Raw genomic sequence first — 24,375 nt, forward strand, 5'->3', positions numbered from 1 at the left:
TAACACATGATTTAATATTTGGAACTTGCTATAGTTACTTTTATATTACTGTTCACTCTCTAGAGTCAAGAGACTATAAATAACAAAGAGTTCATTTAATTTAGCCTCTGAAACAAAGAATGTCAAGAATGACTGGTATGCAGTAGGTTATTCTCAACTGTTGCCAGTCTACTGACTCAAAAGCTGTTTACATACAGTTTTAAAACACACTCAGAAGCAGCTTGTTTTCTTGACAAAAGAAACTTACGTGGCTTTTCCTTCCCTAAGGAAGATGCAAGATAATGAAAACTGGAGAGTGGCAGAGACAACTTTTTTAGACAATGGCTTGAATTTTAACTTGACATCAGTCTGAGTTGGCATAGGGCTTGCATACTGTTTCATGTTGATGTTGCTAGTAGCAAGAGCTTTCCTTCGACCAGAAGGGGATTCCTGGAAAATGAAAATAATTCAGAATCTTGGAGTTATTTATTTTACAGCCAAGTAGTTTAAAATAGTACTTTAATAATATGATTAAGTAACAGCTGAAACTTCCCTCCTGAATTCCTGTAACACAAATTTGAAATAAAATTGTGATGAAGTTAAAACTTTAATATCTTTAAATAAGACAGATAAAAATTGGAGAGAGCTGGCCCAGGCAGAAATAAAGACAAACTAAAACAACCCTAAATAGCTCAGAAAAGTAAAGCAACTAATGCAAACTAGGATAGAAAGTGTCCAGAGTTCCTCCAAAAAAGAGGATCTAGCACAGAGATAGGCATCAAAAGTACTCAAAAACTGTTTTCCTCCCTTTCATTCTATTTAATGTAACCTAATGATATTTCTCCTCTTCTGAATGCCTCCAATTTTTTATGGAACTCCCAGCCTCTATGGCATTCTAACCTCATTTTTACCTACAGTATCTGAGTCCTATTTATCTTCTAATTTGAGCCTTATTTCTTCCCAGGGGCTTTTCTGATCATTCCACTCTACATTTCTCTTTCCTTCCCCTCAGGTCACATTTACTAAGGACCATTGGTTTCTGGGATGCTATGTCTGTGGCAGACACTGCCAAATGACTCCAGCAGGTCTCAAAATTTTCTACACAGCTATTCATCAGCATACCAATTCATCAGAAATGAATATAAAATGAAATCTATTTGCTATCAAGGGTACTTAACATTCTAATAATAAGCTATCTCATTTGAAAATTATTCTTTACAGAATAATAGCCTAAGAGAACAATGAAAACAAAACAGCAAAATAATGATTGGGCATTAACTATGTATAAGACACATTGTTGATTCAGGACTGATATGATGATGATTAAGACATAATCCCTGACTATGTGTTCTAATGGCAAAGGGACATTTTTATATGAAGATGATTTGTAAATCATGTAAATCAGAGTCATATACCAGCATTCCTTAGAATTTACTGGTCTGGGAGTTCAGATCTAAAATAAGGCCTAATTTTCAAGCTGTGTGACCTTGAGTAAATAACCTGAGCCTCACTAACCTCTGGTATAAAATAAGGAGACTAATCAGAAATCCATTTAAGCTATAAAATTATTCAATTTTCCAACCAAGGCAGGAAAAACTACCATTAACCTTTGAATTATTATTTAATAAATCTTTACTTTATTTGTCTTATGATTGACAAACCTGCCTAAAATAAAGATAGACTAATTTAATCAAAACATTAAACCAGCCTTTTAGAAAAAATTGACATTTCTGCCAGCAGGACAAGTAAAAATGTAATGTAGCATCCCTAAAGAATACCTTGTTTTAAAATGTGGTCTTATCTGTCAGATTATGCACAGCAATATTATACAGAACTCTTAGTGCATGTAGATACCTTACGAATGAATTTTAAAAATGCATCAAGTACTTGAGAAGGATTTAAGCCCTCTCAGAAGAAATACTTAAAAATATGCAAATACCCTCAACTGAATCAAGTTGAACAGATGTGACTATCCCAAACAATACAAGTATTCTTTCCCTGGTCGCTACTGTCAATCAAAGAATAAGATTAAGGTCCAAGGTTCTGACAATGTGCAAAATGAAAAAGTATGATCAGGTAGTATCAATTTATTACACTGATATGAACAATAATCTCTTATTGTACCTTTAGAATAGTGAACAACTTTTACATATAATATAGGATTTAAAGCCTCTGTTTTGGAAGCATGACATAAAAACTATGACATATTATTTTTAATTTTGCTAAATAAATCTGTTTCAAAAAGTATGACACTAATTAATCCCTTGATAATAATTATTTAATTTCATAAGCAAATAAACTATAAAAATTAAGATAACTTAGAAATGAGCATAATTCGGAAAGCCCAATTGAAGTATAATTCCAACAAAATCCAGAGTTTTGATGATTAACATTCAAATTCATTTTTTAGATAAAAACTGCCAGAAAAGGTTTTTTGCTGAACTCAAGGAGTTTTTAAGCTTTCGGTAAATCAGCGTCTCTGAAACAACAGAAAATAAAGGCTACTGAATTCTAAACATAATTAGCTGTACCACTTAATTAAGTATTTACTTGCTCAGCAACAATGAAAACAGCTCTTTTTAAAGTCTGGACAGGTGAACAAAACAGAGCCCTTTTGAGTCTACAATATCCATTCCTACTATTAACACAGGATCTCACTAGAGTCTGTGCTGGGAAAAGAGGTCTGAATGGTATTTCTAGTAATTCTTCACCAAGCTCGCATATTGTTTTCCTCTTTAAAATTAGCTGTCCCATACAAGAGATATTTAAAAAGAACAGTAATGAGAGAAATATAAGGATCTTTCATAGCTCTAACTCCAGCTCCACGAATCTTCATTTTTTACAACTGAGTTTAAATCTTTACCCACCCAAAATTGATATCATTACTATTAACAGTTCTACAAACAGGAACAAAATAAGTGTTTGCAGTTGCAAAATGAGCATGTCTGTTGCACCCTATGAGCCTTCCAGAAAGGAGTAGGGGCCAGCCAGGCAGAAGGAGTTTAGAATTACTCTTACTGCTGCCAGAGTCCTAAAGCTATTTCATGTCATATGCAAAGTGGAAAAGAGGACGAAATAAGAGGAAAAAATAATAAAGGACTCTGAGAGAAAGAAAGACGACAAAAGTCAGTAAAAAGTGAGGATTCACGTATATTTAAGACTAAGTTTTTGTCTCTGGGCATACATTTATACATGTTTGTATGAATCTGACAGTATTTAAGGAATTACTTAAAACTCCTAAAGTTGAAGTTCTTAAATTTTAGTGTTTATTAAAAAACAAAAAACTAGGAGAGCTTTAGACAATCTAGATAACTGGATCCCACCCTCAGAGATCTTAAATTATCAAAACCAGAGATGGGCCGGGGAATCTACTGCATTTCTAAAAATAGTAAGTACCTCCGTTCTCTACTCCCATCCCGCCCCACCCACACCCACACCACTACTACCAGGTGATTCTAATCCAGTTAATCTAAAATCACACTTTCAGAAATACTTTCCCTAAGGAAGTTCTTACATAATAAAATCATTTTACTTAAGAAATCTCACTCTCATTTTTCCCAAGTACTCTTCTGTAATTAAAAACAAACAAACAAACAAACAAAAAAAAGCCAAGCCTTAGCTGGAGCGCCAGGGTGGCTCAGTTGGTTAAACCATCTATCTTTGGCTCAGGTCATGATCCCAAGACCCTGGGATGGAGTGCAGTGTTCCCTCTCCCTTAGTATTTTCCTTTTCATTTTGCCAATCTGAGATTATTAAATATTACTTCACTGCATCTTAATTGCACTTCCATGATTATTAATGGCATTGATTGTCTTTTCACAGTTTATTGGCCATGTGTTTCCACTTTTGTAAAATCTTTTGTAGTTTTTCCTACTGCTGGTTATTTTTTTTTTTCATGAAATTGAAAAATTGCTTTTATTCTGCTATTATGTTCTTCTGGTTTGGGGGTCTTTTAAAATTCTGATTTAGTTAATATACAGTGTTATATTAGTTTCAGGTACACCAATATAGTCCATATTATTACTCAGTGTTCATCAAGAGAAGTGTACTCTTAATTCCCTTCGTTGATGTCACCTATATCGCTGCCCTACCTCCCCTCAGGTAACCATCTGTCTGTTCTTTATAGTTAAAGAGTCTGTTTGGGGCACCTGGGTGGCTGAGTAGGTTAAGCGTCTGCCTTTAGCTCAGGTCATGATCCCAGGGTCCTAGGATCAAGCCCTACCTTGGGCTCCCTGCTCAGCGGGGAGCCTACTTCTCCTACTCCCCTGTATTCCTTCTCTCACTGTCTCTGTCAAATAAATAAATAAAATCTTTAAAAATATATATTTTGGGATAATTTAAGATTTTTTAAAACCTCTTACTCTATTAAAGTGTTTATTTATTTTTTTTAAAGATTTTATTTATTTATTTGACAGAGAGAAATCACAAGTAAGCAGAGAGGCAGGCAGAGAGAGAGGAGGAAGCAGGCTCCCTGCTGAGCAGAAAGCCCGATGTGGGGCTCGAACCCAGGACCTGGGATCATGACCTGAGCCGAAGGCAGCGGCTTAACCCACTGAGCCACCCAGGCGCCCTTAAAGTGTTAATTTAATAGATCTTCTAAAGTTAAAGCAACTCCACATTCCTGGGGAAAAAAACCCCAACATAATCGGAGTCTATTTCCTTTTGGGAAAGGTTTCTTTTTTTCTTTAAAGATTTTATTTATTTGACAGACAGAGATCACAAGTAGGCAGAGAGGCAGGCAGACAGAGCCAGGAGGAAGCAGGCTCCCCACAGAGCAAATAGCCCAATGTGGGGCTCGATCCCAGAACCCTGGGATCATGACCTGAGCCGAAGGCAGAGGCCTTAACCCACTGAGCCACCCAGGTGCCCCTTGGGAAAGGTTTCTAATTACAGATACAATTTCTTTAATGATTACAGAAGTATTCAGTGTTTAGTGTCTCCCAAAGCCAGTTCAGATAAATAATTTTCCATCTTGGAATTTATACATTTCATCTAAGATTTCAAATTTAATGACATAAAACTTTTTAAAACCTTTTTATTATCTTAATCTCTGCAAAATCTATAGTTTTGTATATTTCTTCACTCTCAATGCACTTTGTGTCTTCTTTCGTTTCTAGATAATTCCTGCTATAAACTGTCCATTTCCTTGTGTTTTCCGAATCAACAACTTTTGGCTTTGCTAATCCTTTCTAGTGAATGGATGTTTTCTATTTCTTTTTTTTTTTTTTTAAGATTTCATTATTTATTTGAGAGAGAGAAATAGTGAGAGAGAGGCATTAGGAGGGAGGAGAGGAGGGAGAGAGCAGGGAGCTGGGAGCCTAATGTGGGCCTCAATCCCAGAACCCTGGGATCATGACCTGAACTGAAGGCAGACAGTTAACTGACTGAGCCACCCAGGCTCCTGGGTTGTTTTCTATCTCAATAGTTTCTGCTCATCTTTACTATTTCCTTCCTCCTACTTTCCTCAGATATATTTTAACTCCTGAATTCTGAGCATTTCTTTTTTCCTGATCTAAGCATTTAAGATGATATATTTCTCTAAGTACTACTTTAACTATATCTTATATTATTTTGTTATTCTATAGTTAAATATTTTCTAAGTTTTCATTACAAGTTCTTTGACTCACATTATAAATTTCCCCATGTCTTTTCATCACTTAATAGGTTATGTCTTTTTAGTGCTGTATAATACTCCATTGTCTGAATGTGCCACAGTTTATCCACTCATCTCCTGAAGGACACCTTGGTTGCTTCCAAGTTTTGGCAATTATGAATAAAGCTGCTATAAAACATCCATGAGTAGGTTTTTGTGTGGACAAGGATACACATTTTGTTTGGGTAAATACCAAGTTGTATGACTGCTGGATTGTATGAAAACAGTATGTTTAGTTTTGTAAGAAACCACCAAACTGTTTTCCAAAGTAACTGTACCATTCTGCATTCCCACCAGCAACTGTATGAAAGTTCCTATTGCTCCACATTCTCACCAGAATTGGATGTTGACAGTGTTTTAGATTTTCACCATTCTAATAGGTATGTAGCAGTATCTCATTTTTTTAAAATTTACATTTCCCTGATAACATGATGTAGAGCATCTTTTCATGTGTCTATTTGCCATCTGTACATCTTCTTTCTTAAAGTTTTTGTTCCATTTTTAAAATTGGGTTGTTTGCTCTTGTGTTTTATGTATTACAGATAACATTCCTTTATTAGATAGTTTTTTGTTAGTGTTTTCTCCCTTCTGTTGCTTCTCTTCTGCTCTTGACATTGTTTTTCACAAAGCAAGTTTTTAATTTTAATGAAATTATCCATTATTTCTTTCGTGGACCATGTGTTTCATTTTGTATCTAAAATGGCATCACCATACCCAATGTCATCTAGCAAGGACTTCCAGTACACTATAGAGAAGTAGTGAAAGAGGCATCCTTGCCTTGTAGTGAAAAGGCTTTAGTGGGAAAGTTTTGAGTTTCTCACCATAAAGTATGATGTTAGCTGTTGGGATTTTTGTAGATGTTCTTTATTAAGTTGAAGAAGTTGGCTGAGATTTTTTTTTTTTATCATTAATGGATGTTGGATTTTGTTAAATGCTTTTGCTTCATCTATTGATACAGTCAGATGATCTTTCCGTTTTAATGGTTGATTACATTAATTAATTTTCAAATACTGAAACAGACTTGCATGTCTGAGATAAATCCCACTTAGCTGTGTTATATAATTCTTTTTTTTTTATTCAATTTGTTAATAATTTGTTGAGAATTTTTACATCTATGCCACTAGGAGATACTGATCTGTAGTTTTCTTTTCAAATAATGTCTTTGTTTTATTTTGGTATAGAGTAATGCTGGCCTCATAGAATGAGTTAAGAAGTATTTCCTCTGTTTCTATCCTCCAAAAGAGACTGTAGAGAATTGATATACTTCCTTAAATGTTTCATAGAATTCAGAAGTGAACCCATCCAGACTTGCTGCTTTCTGTATATTCTGGATGTAAAACAATTTTTTAAAGATTTATTTATTTGTATTTTTGAGAGAGAGAGCATACATATGTAAGAGTGGGAGGAGGGGCAGAGAGAGACAGAGAGAGAGAGAGCCTCAAGCAGACTCCTTGTTGAGCACAGAGCCCAATCCCAAGATCATGACCAGAGCCAAAATCAAGAGTCAGAGGTATAACCAACTGAGCCACCCGGGTACCCAAAACAATTTAATAAGACTGTCACTGTTTTATATTCATACAAATCTCTTTGAAGTATTTATATCTCTCTAAAATATCACTAATGTCCAATTTAATAGCTGGATTCTCATATCTACTTTCATATTCAATCTGTGTGATAAGTTATTTTAGTTGAAGTATATGAAGAAAATCCAGCCTCATACAGATAAACAGCTGGAAAAGACAGGAGTATTTTAATGATGTTTTCAGATAATTTGGGGTCTCCTTTGGTCTTATATCAAAACTCCACAAGTGGTACTTTCTTAGAGGTTAACAGTAATGTGGAATTTGAAATCACATCAATAAACTTTCAAACTCTGTTAAATTAAGATCCAATGCTCTATCATGCATGTTGAATAGGTTTTTTACTCATGCATGATTTTGTACCTCATACACTTTGGTCTTTGGAAAATACTGATTCTCTGAATTATGCAGGTATTTTATTTTGTTTTATTGATTGATTGATTGATTGATTGATATTTAAGCCCTCTTTTGCAGGATATTTTACTGGGAAGTGGCAAGCAACTTACCATTCTTCTCATATAAAAATAAAACCAAACTTGCATAAATTACTAGTCACAGAATAAAAATATAACAAAACAAACAAATAAGAGAATGAACTCTAATCCTGCCAAGAACAAAGGCTAGGTTTAAATTACAGAGAGAACCCAGCCAGCTGATGACTAGTCTTTGACGACAACTATATTAAGGAAAATCACCAATATTGTCAGAAACATTTCTAAGAAAATAGTATGGTCCAATGCCCTGAAGGTGGTTTTTTTTTTAAATAATTTTTTAATAAACATATAATGTATTATTAGCCCCAGGGGTACAGGTCTGTGAATCGCCAGGTTTACACACTTCACAGCACTCACCATAGCACACACCCTCCCCAATGTCCATAACCCCATCACCCTCTCCTGACCCCTCTCTCCCTGGCAACCCTCAGTTTGTTTTGTGAGATAAATGTCTCCTATGGTTTGTCTCCCTACCGATCCCATCTTCTTTCATTTATTCTTTTCCTACCCCCCAAACCCCCCACCTTGCATCTCTACTTCCTCATATCAGGGAGATCATATGATAGTTGTCTTTCTCCGATTGACTTATTTTGCTAAGCACAATACCCTCTAGTTCCATCCACGTCATCGCAAATGGCAAGATTTCATTTCTTTTGATGGCTGCATAGTATTCCATTGTATATATATACCATATCTTTTTTATCCATTCATCTGTTGGTGGAGATCTAGGTTCTTTCCATAGTTTGGCTATTGTGGACATTGCTGCTATAAACATTTGGGTGCACATGACCCTTCAGATTACTACGTCTGTATCTTTAGGGTAAATACCCAGTAGTACAATTGCTGGGTTGTAAGGAAGCTCTATTTTCAACTTTTTGAGGAACCTCCATGCTGTTTTCCAGAGTGGCATATGCAGGTATTTTAAATGTTGATACATCCCATTATGTAATACCAAAGTAACCATATTTGCTTATTTCACTACCTATTCCATCAGAAAAATCTTCAGGCACAGGGAAATTAGAAGCTTAACATGGAGAAAACAAGTTTTTCAGAATTCTAATTTTCACTTGAAAGCCTGAGTTTTATCATTGGGAACAAATAATTTTAGTCACCTACCTTTAATTAGCAGGCTCATTTTGTTCAGTTTCAAGAAAATGTTTGTCAAATTAATACCTAAGTGTTCATAACCAGTTAGTCATTTTTGTTCAAGAAAGAAGTGTTCCAGGGAAAAAGGGTGATTAGGTTAGTTTACAACTCAAATAATCACACAACTGCTTTTTCTTTAATAGGTTTTCCCTTTGCAAGGCAGACTGAGTGCTTCATGTATACATCCCGTTTTGTCAGAGAGAATATTAAAGACTCAATACTCAAGGGTCAAAATTTAATGAAATTACTAATTTTGTCACATCAAGAACATACATAAATGAAACTGAATAAAGACTAGTTCCTAGTTACAAATTTTCAAGGCTGATATCACGTCTACCTATTAATACTAAGACATAAGAGGCAATCTTCCTCATTGTTTTCTTCTGTGCAGTAAATTCATTACGCTGATGGTACAGTCTGGGATGTCAGCTTTGTGCATGGGAACATGGGAGCATGGGAGGTACTAGACATTTTCTGCATCTCCATGCAGTGGTTAAAGCAGTAAATCACGGCTTCAGGAGAAACTCTCAGTGGTAAAGCTATGAAGAATGATTCTTGATTTCTTGGTTTCAATATATTTTTTAAAACTTCTCTGGGTTCTTTCTATGTTATTTTAGGAATGCATTTATAAAGCTCACTTGGTCATATTTTATCCAAGTTTTTAACTGTTTTCCAATAGGGGAGTTACCCAGGCTAGCTAATTGGTTACATTGCCAGAAGCAAATTCTTCATTTGAATTTTACAAGAACAGAACTCAACGTTCCTTTTTTTAAAGATTTTATTTATCTGAGAGAGAGAGAGAGAGAGAGAGAACACAAGCAGGAGAAGGAGCAGAGGGAGAGGGAGCAGCAGACTCCCCGCTGAGAAGGGAGCCCTACACATGGGGCTCCATCCCAGAACCCTGGGATCATGACCTGAGCCAAAGGCAGACACTTAACCAACAAGCCACCCAGGCTCCCCTGTAATTTTTTTATTTTTAGATTTTTCATTAATGAACCTTCTTTCTGAGGGTATACAAGCTAAAGAAATAAAGCATATTATACCCAATATGCACATTATATAAATTAAGCAACTGAGCCACCTAGGCCCCAGAATCAAACATTTTTTTTTTTTAAGATTTTATTTATTTGACAGATCACAAGTAGGCAGAGAGGCAGGCAGAGAGAGAAGGGAGGAAGCAGGCTCCCCGCTGAGCAGAGAGCCCGATGTGGGGCTTGATCCCAGGATCTTGAGATCATGACCTGAGCTGAAGGCAGAGGCTTTAACCCACTGAGCCACCCAGGCACCCCCAGAATCAAACATTTTAATAAAGAAATAGCTATCACAACAAAGTTCACTTCTCTCCCATTGACCTAAGCTCCTAATATGGAAACTCTTTTTTTTTTTATTTTATTTTATTTATTTATTTGACAGACAGAGATCACAGGCAGGCAGAGAGAGAGAGGAAAGGAAGCAGGCTCCCTGCTGAGCAGAGAGCCCAATGTGGGGCTCGATCCCAGGATCCTGGGATCAGGACCTGAGCTGAAGGCAGAGGCTTTAACCCACTGAGCCACCCAGGCACCCCCTAATCTAGAAACGACTTATTGGGACTGTTTAAGATTTTGTTTTATTGGAACTCCCCACATGTAAACCTGCGATTATCTTTGCAACCATGACTTTTATGTTGTCTAAACTCAACATCACCTTAAGTAGGTAGTAAGTACCTGGTGATATATTAATGCTAGCAGCAAATACCCTTTTAAAGTTTTTTTTTTTAATTTTTTATTTTACAGCCAGAGATTACAAGTAGGCAGAAAGGCAGGCAGAGAGAGAGAGAGAGAGGAGGAAGCAGGCTCCCTGGTGAGCAGAGCCCTCGATGTGGGGCTCGATCCCAGGACCCTGGGACCATGACCTGAGCCGAAGGCAGAGGCTTTAACCCACTGAGCCACCCAGGCGCCCAGCAAATACCCTTTTAGAGGCACACAATCTAATGCCTGATTCTACTCATTCTTAACCATCAGAAGTCTAAATTCTCTTCTGATTCTATACAACTAAATCAGGGCACCAAGAAATCAAGTGACAGGCAGATAGAACTCCAGACAGCATTCTCAAGATGTGTGATAAGACTAACACTTAAAGGTCTCAATTATTAGATCTCACCTTCTGGCTTATGACTGCATGAATTATTTGCAGCAAAGAACTAATACACTCAAGTTATTTGTGTAAACTACCATCTTCTCTACTGACGTAAGAACCAAAATTGTCAAATAAGATAATGTAGAACTGGAAGGGACCTTTAAGTTTCTAAATCCATCCTGTCACCCCCAGTGCAAAAACACCTTATACCACCCTAACAGAGAATTATCACAATTGCTTCCTGGTACTTTTCATTTAAATTCAACCAAAAAATTCCTAAGACTTTATTTGGTGCACTATATATATGTGTGCACTATAATTTGGTGCACTATAGTATCAAGGCCAACAATTTTGCTTTTAATTTATTCTACAAATACCTACTGAGAGACTATCATGTGGTTGAAATTCTCTCATTGACCTTTGTGATAACACTTTAAACTTTATTTTCAAATGATAAAGAGTCAAGTTAGAAATAAAAAAATCCTAACTTTTTCAAAATTGTGATGCTAGTCCTTCGAGCTGTCACAAGCACCGCATTTCTCAGGCCATGCTGAAAAGATCTTTGCTTCATCAGCAGACCAAAATGGAATACTACAGAATTTAATTTGGATTCCATGGAGCAATTAAATGCTAAAGCAGACATGCCACAAGGAGCTCTCTCAACCACAAAGACTTAATTAGAAACCATATCAGCTAAAATAACCAACTTAGATGGTTGGATGGAAGAGAGTTTGGTAGCACAAATGTAAACTGAAAGACTCAATATTAAAAATCTATTTAGACATGTACTCAAAAACATTTTAAAAATTATCACACTGATTTTAGAATAAATTCTAAATTCTCTCTAAAAAAATCCAAATTAAAAAACCTCAACCTCTCAAAAAGAGGGAAACTCCAGATATACATAAAAATACAAGTTAAAGTATTCAAGTCAAAGGTCTAAATGAGTTGCAGGTTGTCCAAATTTAAAACACACACACACACAAAGTCAAGTCTACTACAAAGTTGTTAACAGGATTATTTCCTCTGTAATCCTAAAGAAAGCTATTAAAATTTTATCGATACTACTGTATGAAGTTTTTTTTTTTTTAACCTTAAGCAGGAACTATAATACCAGATTTTTCACCTTATTTTTTTTTTTTATAGATTTTTATTTATTTGTCAGAGAGAGAAAGAGGTAGGCAGAGAGAAAAGTAGGCTCCCTGCTGAGCAAGGAACCTGATGTGGGACTCTGGGATGGTGACCCAAGCTGAAGGCAGACACTTAACTGACTGAGCCACCCAGGCACCCCTTTCTTTTCACTTTATTTTTTTAAGATTTTTATTTATTTGCCAGAGCGTATATTACCAGATTTTTAAATTGGTTTCCAGTATGTGTTCTAAGGGAAACAGACTCTTCTGTTAGATTATACACCTGGTACCCAAGGATTATGTCATTCATGGCCAGTACCTGAATGTGTGGGCTAAGGACCCCCAAATCTTCATAACTAGACAGACCTACCCCCAAATCTTCATAACTAGACAGACCTAATCTTAGTTGTTTAGTTTCATCCATATCACAGACTCAACCAAACTGAATCATCTCCATCCCTTAAGATGTTTCTCCTGAGTTCTCATTTCAGTGAGTTGTATAGTACCATTAATCAAGCATCTGAATCCCAGGACTCACCAAACTCAGTTGGCTCTAACTGCTAAATCTCTCCAGAATCCAGACCCATTCTTTCCATATCCAATCATGTGAAAAGACCACTGCTATAACCTCTGCATTTGTTGCCCTTTCTCCAGTATCATACATATCTGTATTTCATATTCCATAATTCTATGAGGGTAATCCTCTTTTTGTTTTAATGCTACACCTTTTTTTCTGATTGTATGAGAAAATTCACCATGGAAAATTATAAATACATAAAAAAGTACAAAGAAGAATCATTCAAAATTTTACCAACTAGCTGAAACCACTACTAATACTTTGACATATTTTCTCTAGTCTTTCTAAAATAGTTGAGATGAGTTGCAAATTCTTATGCTTTTTAAAGTTAACATTATAGTTTGTAAACCGAAATTTTAGAAGTTGCATATCATTCTGAATTGTGATTACACCACAAATTTACATAACTGTCTCCTGTTAATGAACTTAAATTTAAGTCACTTTACGTTTGTCACTTAGAAATGATGTGCAGCTAACATTTTTATGCCCAAAGTATTTTTGGCACTTTTGACGGTTTCATAGGACAGATTCCTAGAAGTAGAATTTTTGAGCAAAGTATTTGAATCCTGTCCAAGGAAATCATACCAAAGTTTCTAACCTACAGTGTACAAGAGTGCTAGTCTCATTCATCACACCAAAGCAGCACTATTATTTTTAAATCTTTGCTAAACTGTTAAGAAAAACTTGTATTTCACTCATTTAAGTTGCATTCTTTGATAACTCATGACCTTGAATATATTTCTGTGTTTATTATCCATCTACATTTTCTCTTTTGTAAAACTAGTCATGCGCTTTGTCCATTTACCTATTTGGATCTTACTCTTAAGAGAAAAGATTTCTAGAGCTCTTTAAATATTGAAAATATTAGCCTTTTATCTGCCACTTTTGTGGCAAATATATCTTCTTGCCGTGTTGTTTAATCTCTTGATTTAAAAACCTTATAGTTTATTACATAAATAATGCAGGGTTCATTATAAAAAATAATTACACAATTCAAAGAAGTAAAAAAATATAAAAATTACATATAGCCCCACCTATAGAGTGAAACATTTTTATATTGTATTGATTTTCTAGCTTATTTATAGTCATTGTTAAGAAAAGTTGAAGCATACATTGTGCATATTCTTTTGTAAACTTTTTTCATTAAAATATGACAAATATACTTCTTTACCAATATTTAACCATGATGTCATTTATAATGGCTACAAATATTTCATTGTAGACATAACAATTTAATCCCATGTTTTGGGGCATTGAGATTCTAATTTTTCATATTACCACATAAAAGTATGGTAATATGCAATAACCATATAACCACAGAAAATGTAAGCATTAACCATATAAAAATCCTCTCAGTTAATTCTTATATTCATACTTAAATATTTCACTTAGATAAATTTCTGTTGCTTAAATAACAGAGACATACATTTTAAAAAGTGTTTTATATGACTGCCATTTGCCCTATAGAAGTGACACCAACTAAGGTCCCACTAACAGGTGGACCTTAGCCAACAATGAGTCTTAGCATTGTTTTTAAAATAGATATTAGTTTTGATTTTTATGGGACAAATCTATGCATCTTTTCCTCTGTGATTTCTTTCCCACTGCTCAGAAGCTTAAAAAGATATTCATCTAATGATTTAATAATATTCACTTCTACTCTCTTTTAGACTATTTTATTGTAGATTAGATTATTTTATTAACTTTTTTATCTATTTGGAATTCCTTTTGTAGTGACAGGATACTGCTTCCATTTGAGAACACAAACTGCCCCTTCCCCCAAATGCATCCCATGCTCTGAAAACATGCTGCCAATTGTATATACTATTCAATTTTTCTCTTGTGACATAACTTTATCATTTTGAGGCATAGAAGACCCTCCCAAAAAAGGCACAAAACCAGAAGAAATAACAATAGCAGATACTTTTTATAGAGTACTTTATGCCAAGCATTACTCTAAGTGCATAACTATAATTTCTTATTTGTTCCTCACAATAATCCTATGAGATAGATACTACTACTACCTCATTTAAAGATAGGAAACTGAGGGGCAACTGGGTGGCTCAGTAAGTTAAGCACTTACTCTTGATCAGGTCATGATCTTAGGGTTGTGAGATTAAGCCCCACATCAGGCTCCGCACTGGGCATGGAGCCTACTTAAAATTCTCTCTCTTCTTTTCCCTCTGCCTCTTCCCACCCTTCCTCTCTAAAAAAATAAATAAATAAAGATAGGAAACTGAGGCACAAAAGGATTAGTCAATTTGCCCAAAGTTACATAGCTAGTAAGTAAAAGAGCTGAAATATAAACACAGGCAATCTGGTTCTGCAATATATACATTTAAGCACTATACTGTACTACATGAAAGAAAAGACAAATTGAATGTATCAGTACTAAAAGCTTACCATGTTGTAAAAGACATCATTTGCAATACTAAAAAGAAAAGTTACTGGTAGGGAGAAAATATCCACAAGATACATAAAAACAGTGAATAGGATACATAAGTTCTAAAAATAAATAAGAAAAATGCAATCTGGGGCGCCGGGGTGGCTCAGTGGGTTTAGCCTCTGCCTTCAGCTCAGGTCATGATCCCAGGATCCTGGGATCGCCCCACATCAGGCTCTCTGCTTAGCAGGGAACCTGCTTCCTCTTCTCTTTCTGCCTGCCTCTCTGCCTACTTGTGATCTCTCTGTCAAGTGAATAAATAAAAAATCCTTAAAAAAAAAAAGAAAAGAAAAACTCAATCCAATTAAAAACTGGCAATGGATATTCATGGGCAATTCACAGAAAGGTATTAAGTGGCCAGCAAAAATATAATAAGATGCTGAACTTCCTAGTTATCAGAGAAATGCAAATTAAAATGATAATGAAAGCATTTTCACTCATCAGAATGACAAAAATTAAAAAGTCTAGTACTATCCAGTGTTGTTGAAGGTATGGAACGAAAATGGGCCTTTCAATTACTGTTGATGGGAATATAAAGAGTAATGCAGACTACTATAATGATGTCCTTTTAGCACTGAAACTATCAAAATAAAATAATGTCCCCTTTGACTGAACAATTCCATTTCTGGGAATCTATCCCAGAATATGGGAACCTATTGTGAATGTGTACATAAATTCTCAATGCTGTGCTATCTGTGACATCATCAAGTAAAATGGAAATTACCATAATATCCACTAGCAGAAGAATGGTTAAATCATTATGGTAGATCCATCTGTACTATGGAAAACTGTGCAGCAACTAAATACTGTAAGTGAAAAAGCAAGTCACAAAACAATATGTAAAGCATGATACCATTTAAGAACAAAACCAAAACTTAACTTTAAAATATGTGTTTGCTTGGGGCTCCTGGGTGGTTCAGTCAGTTAAGCATCTGCCTTCAGCTCAGGTCATGGTCCCAGGGTCCTGGGATCAAGCTCTACGTCCAGCTCCCTGCTCAGGGGGAGTCTGCTTCTCCCTCTCCCTCTGCCTTTCCCCTCTGCTCATGCATGCCTCCTCTCCAAAAACAAATAAAATTTCTTAAAAAAATAAGTATATGCTTATGTGATTTCAAAGAAAAAATGTCTAGAATTATGTATGAGAGAACTTTTCCTTTTTTTTACTTTATATATTTCTTTATTGTTTGAATCTTTTACAATTATCTGTTCATATTTACTATCACCTATTCTTATTTAATACTTTAGTGATTTCTAAAAAAACTGTGTTTATGTGGGAAAGGAATCAACAAACATTAAGGAGATAGGGAAAAAGACAAAGGTAGGATTTCTCAGCCATGGAACTACCGACATTTAGGACCCAATAAGTGTCTGATTTTTCGGGGGGCTTTCCTATGCATTGTAGCGTGTTTAGAAGCATCCCTGGCCTCTACCCACTAAGTCCTGGTACACATCCTCCCTATTCCCCACCAAATCGTGACAATCAAAAATGTCTCTAGACGGGTTGCCTGAGTAGCCAACTCTTGGTTTTTGCTCAGGTCACGATCCCACAGTTGTGAGACTAAGCCCCCACATTGAGCTCTGTGTCCAGCAGAGTCTGCTTCAGATTCTCTCTGCAACTCTTTCCAACCCACTCTCTCTCTACCAAAAAAAAAAAAAAAAGATTTCTCCAGACAATGCCACATTTTCCTGGGGAGGTGGGGGAAACAGTGCCCCCATATTCTACCCACCACCACATTGAGAATAACTGAATTAAGGAATCAAATATTCTGAGAGGCCTTCCCTAGTTCCTCAACCGGAGTTAGAATTCCTTGCACCTAATCCTATATGGAATCAATTATTAGTTTTTTCCTTGTTTGTGTCCAGTAGCCTGTGAGATTCATTAATGCAGGTGTGTAGGCTGGTTAAACAGTCATCTCTTGTTCTGTGTTCCTCAAATGTATAAACTGGGACCACCCTCATCAGCAGCACATGATCCCAGCATACAGCTGGTGCTTGGCAATTGTTGAATGAATGCCTCAATTTTATTCTACAAAGATAATGAATGATATTGGTCTCTAGTTAAAAAATATAAACTAATCAATCTGCTTATAAAATTAAAATATATAAACTCTATAAAATATAAACAAAATTTAATTTACATAAATTATGCCACTTAAAAACAAACATGTAAACATGATTCTAAATATCAGTAATAAATTTACTAGGAGTTGCACAAAAAAATTAAAAGCCAGATCTCAAATCTCTACTAAAGAAAAGAGTATCAGTGAATAAGTAAATTGATTACATGTATTTTTAACTAAGTTAATCAAATATATTTTGAGACATTTTAAAAAATTTTTAAACACAGTGAAAAAGTGACAAGTATTATATTTCTTCCATTTCAAATATTTAACAACACTCTTGTTATGATACATCAGTATAGATGGGTGTGACAGATATGAATGTGTTGGTTAAACTTTCACTTCAGGGGCAGTCAATTTTCCTAACTGAGAGGTCAGGTAGAGTGCACACTGTATCAGCTAAACTCCAGAGGCAGTGACCATTAGCACTTCTTTAATGCTTACTGTGATCAACACTTGAGACAATGTTAATCAGCACAGTGAATATCAGAAAGGGAATTTATTGGTAAAATGAGTATCTGATTGGTTAATAAAAATCAATTTTAGAAATGGGCTTTCTGGGCGCCTGGGTGGCTCAGTCAATTAAGCGTCCAACTCTTGATTTCAGCTCAGGTCACGATCTCAGGGTCCTGGGATCAGCCCTGCAATTCAGCTCCACTCTCAACAGGAAGTTGGCTTAGGATTCTCTCCCCCACTCCTTCTGCTCCTCCCCCCAGCTCATGCTCCTTCTAGTAGGCACTCTGTAAAATAAATAAATAAACCTTTAAAAAAAAAAGAAATGGGCTTTCATTACTAAACTTAGATATCAAGGAATTGTGATTTAGATGAAATATTTTATAGTTACTCTCCAACCTTTAATAAATAGGGCATAAAAATCCAGCTTGGTTTATATAGCCTTTCCTTTCAGAGATGGTATCCAGAGTTGATCCCTTAACAGTTCGGTATCTAGCTACTGGTGTGGGAGCATTTCTGGCTCCCTTATGCTGACTAGAAGGGTAACTGAATCTTGTCATGTAAATGCTGTGTACCTATTTTTACTAAACCTTTCATGCAAGCTGATGGTTGGAATGCCTAACTGGAGAGCTCAAAGCTAGGATCCTTTATGGACCTTATAAAACAGGCTTCTGTTAATTGTTTTGTGCATGTATGCTAATGGACATTTGTTTTAAAAAATATCTACACGTGGCAGAATATGGTCATTTCTTTATAATCTGGTAATAAGGTTGCAAAGAAACACCTTTAAACTTTTCGGTGACCACCATTTGGCCACCATGATCTACCAAAACCAAAACAACAGTAATACCCGTTACTATAAATAATCACCATGGCATATGTCACTTCTTAACAACGACCTCTAGATTTTTGTTTTGGTGATACAGTTTGTACAGTCTTTGGACAACTGTCAAATATAAAACACAATCCAATGGTTTTTAATATTTCTTAACCTGCAGGGCACCTGGTTGGCTCAGTTGGCTGAACCTCTGACTCCTGATTTTGGCTCAGGTCATGATCTCATCATGGTCATGGGATTGAACCTCGCATTTGCCTCCATGCTGGATGTGTAGCCTGCTTGAGATTCTCTCTCTCTGTCTCCCTCTGCCCCCACTCCCCACAACTTGCACTCACTCACTCTCTTTCTCTCTCTCAAAGTGTGTATATATATATATATATATATATACACACACATATGTATACACACACACACACACACACACACACACACTTCTTAACCTGCAAATCTTCAGAGACAGTCCTCAACTTTTAAATACTATGCAGCTAAAAATAACCATCCATACACCATGAAAAAAAATCTTCCCAATATCAACATTCTTTAAAGGGCCACTATAGGGTTGGTGTTGCAAATAACATTAAAGAGAGATATGAAAGCTGGGTAATCTACTACCAGAGACATACTATACCACTTTAAAACATGAGGTAAATGAAAGTTTTCGGGGAGAACAGAATACATGAGGACAACCTCGGGTTAAAGCATCATTCCTGTCATCGCTACTAAAAGTTCAAGGGACATTCAGTTTGTGCAAAGAAGCAAAGCAGAGATGAAAGACCCAATTACGGGATGCAGGTGACTGGCATAAAAACTATTGAATATTAGAATTTTTCTAAGTCACAGGTAGCATCTTATCACCTTTTTGTGATAAATTGTCACCTTTGTATTCTACCACATGAGGATTTTTAATATGGTGGATGTAATGCATGAATGTGAATGTGGTAGTTTCTAAAGGAGACATGGTAGCCCATAAGTTACTTAGTGGCATGTGTTGCCAACTCCAAACCTGCCTAAAGGGGAGAGGTAAAATACCACTGTTAGAATAGATACTTATTTTCTTGCATTTCCAAATTATGGTGCCATGGAACAGTTATAACAAACATTTATCTGCTTTTGAACCAAGTGGATTAAGTGGTTTTTTTTTTCTTAAGTTATTTTTCCCCTACAGGTAACTAAAAGAATATGAAAAGTAAGGGTAAAGAGATATCCAGGTCCTCATATTGATGCCCCAACTTCATAGCTTCCAGTATAATTAAATACTTAAATAACTATTTTTGTAGTTTTGAGCTTGCTTCGGGGCAAGTTATAGGATCTTCTTTCTTTAGATTAAAAAAGTCATACAGATAATTACCATAGCTTTTTGTGATGTTTTAGGTACAGCCTTGCCTAAGAGCAGGAAGGCTGGCAGGTGATTCCCTAAAGTACTTTTTCAGCTCCAGGGTGATAAAAATATCTTAAACTTTCTGAAGTAAAAAGCTCATAATTAACCATTAAAAATTTTAAATTGAACAATCACATATAGTTAAGATACAATTCTCTAAAATACAGTGTAAAAAAGGTACTACAAAGATCAATTAACATTTTCAGGTAAAATCAGCAAATATTGTTAAAATGCAAGATTCAACACCTCAAATTACTGCCAATTCAAATAAATAATATATCTGGTTATAGTGAACTTTTTCAGTAAGCAATTATAGATAACACATGATTTGTGTAGTGTATCTACTACACAGCTCTCTAAGAATTATATAACATTGCCAATCCTAATCATAAGAAGAGTTCTTTAGCATATTTTAATGTGAAAGCTTGAAGACTATTTCTTACAGATGGAAGAAAGGCCATGTGAAAACACACACTCAGGACCTTTTCCTGTAGTGGAAATGGTTAAACATTTCTTATATCATAGATTTCTAGAATTCTGGCTGCTGCTGCTTATATCAATTAACAACAAAATGATAGTGACAACTTACCACATGTTGAATACTGTTCTGAGCATATGTGCTAAATGTACAACACTCCTATGATATAGGTATGATACTACTTTCATTTTACAGATACATAAACTGAGGTACAGAGAAGTTCATCAACTTTCCCCAAACCCCACAAGCTAGGAATGTCCAAAGCCTGCACTCTTACCTCCTGCAACCATTCTACCAAAATGCCCCTGAAGAGGAAGACAACTGGCGGTAACTGACAGCTTGCAGAGAAAGAGTTGAGATTTTCAATTACTTATTTTTCTTCCTTCCTTTCTTTCTTTCTTCCTTCCTTTCTTTCTTCCTTTCTTTCTTTCTTTCTTTTTTTAAGATTTCACTTATTTATTTAACACAGAGAGAGCACAAGCAGGGGGAGCAGCAGGCAGGAAGAGAGAGAAAAGCAGGCTCCTCACTGGGCAGAGAGCCTGACATGGGTCTTGATCCCAGGATCCTGGGACCATGACCTGAGTCAAAGGCAGATGCTTAACCGAATAAGCCACCCAGGTGTCCCCAGTTATTTATTTTTCTATGAAACAAGAATTACCTTTCAATTCCACTTACATCTCTTTCCTTATTTACATATATTCCAGAAACCCTGTATAGAAAAATGACATATATTTTCACACTATTTGATATAACAGCACTTACAAAGTTAGTGCTCATTTTTATCATCCAGTTAGTGACCTATCTCAAGGTAATTATTTACTTGATCTTCAGTGACATCTTATTAAATAGGTAAGACTTGGTGCTATTACCACTGTTTATAGAGGAAACTTAGGCCTACAAAATTTAGACTTGCTGTAAGTTTGTCAAGACAGAAGTATAAGAGTTTAAATCCTATCATCGGTTCTACTACTATTTTAATTTGCAGGTTTTGGGGGTGTTTTTGAAGTAGATGTAAGACAAAACAAATTCATGTCTAGGTATCCTCCATCTGCTATTAAAAAGGCAAAAAGAAAAGCCTGTTAAACAAAAGGGGTTACGTGACATGATCTTGGTTGGCCTTCCCATTTTACAGGAGCACACTCTGCTAGCGTATTTTTGTTTATTCTTTAACATATTAGCAAAGGTAAGTACCCTAAAAGGTAGTATCTTAGAAACTAAAGTCTTAAATAGACTTTCTTGGAGAACATTATCCAGCAAAAGGTTATTTCAGGTTACCTACCAATAAAAATTTCAATTCAGTTCCTTTGGCTTTTGTGCAATTATTACCATTCTACTGGAATAACTTCTGTCAATCAAATTGTGCCTTGCGGGCTGGGATGCATCTGGTATGGCACCCAGTACGCTATTGGTGCTCAAATTATAATACAAGCAACAACAACTACTACCAGGTTACTGCACGCAAAGTGATCTGACACAAAAGCCATGCATAGCTAAGACTCAGAAGAACTATATGCAATATTTGAGCACGTCTTTTAAAAACCAAGAGAAAGCTGTCTATGATGTTTATGTGTTCATATTTTACTGGTCTGAATATGTTCTTGCATAGGACAAAAAAGGAATGATTACTTAGCTTTTCCTAAATGCTTGTCTCTTTTTAAGAAGAGAATAAGATCCTTTCACAGGGTTCAAAAGTTTCACACGAGCTACAGAAGATAAAACCAGTGCACAAAGTGTGTGTGTGTGTGTGTGTGTGTGTGTGTGTGTGTGTGTGTGCGCGCGCACGCATGTATGTGTGTGTGTTTCCGGAGAGGGGAACCAAGGAGGGGGGAGAACTTAGAAGACAAAGGAAAAGAAAGACCTGCCTCTACCTGTTCTTAGAAATTTAGAAAAAAAGTCAGAAGTCATGGAAAAAGGTGCTCAAGAAAGAGAAAAATGTGAACTTCATTAAACCCATAACCACGCAATCCCTGGGTTTTATTTACAGGGTTTTTGAGAGGATCGAGTAGCATGAAATACATTACAGTGCTTTGTAAACGGCATACGCTACAGAATTCAAGGTATTAAATTGCACTAGAACTTTGAATAAGCCATGATTCACTTGCAATTAAAACTTTACATTTAAAAACTCTAATGGGGCGCGGGTGGCTCAGTCAGTTAAGTGTTTGTTTGCCTTAGGATCAGGTCCTGATCCTGGGGTCCTGGGATTGAGCCCTACATTGGGCTTTTAGCTCACTGGGGTATCGGCTTCTCCCTCTCCCTCTGTCCCCTGCTTGTGCTCGTGCTCTATCAAATAAATAAAATCTTAAAAAATATTAAAACTCTAACAATGAAAATTACATTTTATGTGAGAAAAAAATGACATAGTAAAAATTTCAGTGTAGTTCTTACATACTTAAAAACCATTAATGTACATGGATAAATGAAAAAAGTAAGGTACAAAATACTATTCTGCTCTATGTATTAAATAGTGGCATGTGTATTTCTGGAGATATACATAGGAAACTAATAATAAGTTCTCTGAGGAAAGAAAAGAGGGACAAAGTAGGAAGACAGAATGACTTTTTATTCTTTTATATTAGTTTTTTTTTTAAACTGGCCATTTGTTACTTCTCAAAAAAATAATTTTAAAAACTAGTAATGAAAAAAGTAGAAATTTTTTTTACTTTCCTGTTTTACTATGAAACACAGTAAAATTCAATAAATATGGCAAGAAAAAATCAAGATTATTAATGCAAAATTTTTGAAAAGATGTTACCTAAGACATCTCATTTTCTTCAAAAATGAGAGAGAAATATAATATTTATTTATTTTCCTGTTTTCCCAAACCTTACCTTTTTTACTTAGAACTGGATACAGAGCTTTTCAGTTCATAATAATGGCATGGGTAGTTTCAGTGTAAGAATTTAAATTTCATGTTAATTTGTATGACTCCTACTGCCTTCTGTATTTTTAAAAATAACTTCAAATTTATGAGACATAAAGTAGGTATAGCCTTAAAATTTCTTGAAACAATTCTTATTTTGCTGTTTTTGAGGTATAGCCTTAAAATTTCTTGAAACAATTCTTATTTTGCTGTTTTTGAAATAGTTCAGTTGTCTTATTTTAAAAAGAAAAAAATTTCCTATACATAGAAATGTAGGGAAAGAACATGTTCTACAGTCATGGCAGTTCAAAAGCAAAACCCTAATACCTAAAATAGGATTTGAACAGTTCTTTCTTGTTTAAAATGTTAATAATACAATGATAGCCTAAAGATATAGAAACAAACTTCTTCATTTAAAAACAGAAATTATATCAATTCCTTAGAAAACAGTGTAACACCATGAAAAATATCTTTCATAAATATTATTTGATAAAGAAAAAGAAAAAAGTTATCAATGAACTATATATTCTATAAAGGGGAAAAAAACCTCAGCTAGTACAGAGACTGAATTAGGAAATAAACATAACCAGGTTTACTTTTGATATCTGATTAGGCAGAATAACATGATAATACTGATAATACTTTATGTACTATGAAAGATGTCAGATCTTCATAGGTTAGGTTACCTCCAAAGGCAAAGCATTTCACATCCTATTTCTAGCAACAGCTTTTATAACAACCAAAAAACAAACAAACAAAAATTCAGTGATAACCTGGTAGTCTTGATCTACCACCTAATATCCTTATTTTGAAGGCAAGAATTCTGACTTAAATGCAGAAGTAAAATCGACTTTTTTAGAACAACAGAAATTAAGAAATGTCAGGAAGATTTAGGAAGGGTCATACAGTTTCGTGCATATTTCCAAGCAATGTCGCAAGTAAACTGGTTTAAAAGGAATAAAGTCAGTATTAGAATCTCTAGAAGTAATCGATGTATCCTAGTAAAAGTAAAGTCCTAAACTTAACCACCAAGTTCCATTTCTATACTGATTGCCACTCTGAATTGGAATTCTCTCCTAGGAAAACATGGAGAGTGGAGATAAGTTATATTGAAGAGGTTTGTTAGGTAAA

General features: G+C 35.3%; 1 protein-coding gene across 10 annotated transcripts in view; it reads right to left on the reverse strand.

Annotated features, from left to right (window-relative positions):
* The window catches only part of EHBP1 (EH domain binding protein 1), a 356,920-nt gene that overhangs the window by 199,697 nt on the left and 132,848 nt on the right, over positions 1 to 24,375 (reverse strand). For all 10 annotated transcript variants that reach the window (XM_047743935.1, XM_047743932.1, XM_047743933.1 and 7 more), the window contains exon 6: positions 248 to 429. In XM_047743935.1, the coding sequence (XP_047599891.1) occupies positions 248 to 429 (182 nt within the window). The remainder of the gene's footprint in view (positions 1 to 247; positions 430 to 24,375) is intronic.

This window comes from Lutra lutra, chromosome 9 (assembly GCF_902655055.1).
Source record: "Lutra lutra chromosome 9, mLutLut1.2, whole genome shotgun sequence".
In the NCBI taxonomy this organism is placed as follows: Eukaryota; Metazoa; Chordata; class Mammalia; order Carnivora; family Mustelidae; genus Lutra; species Lutra lutra.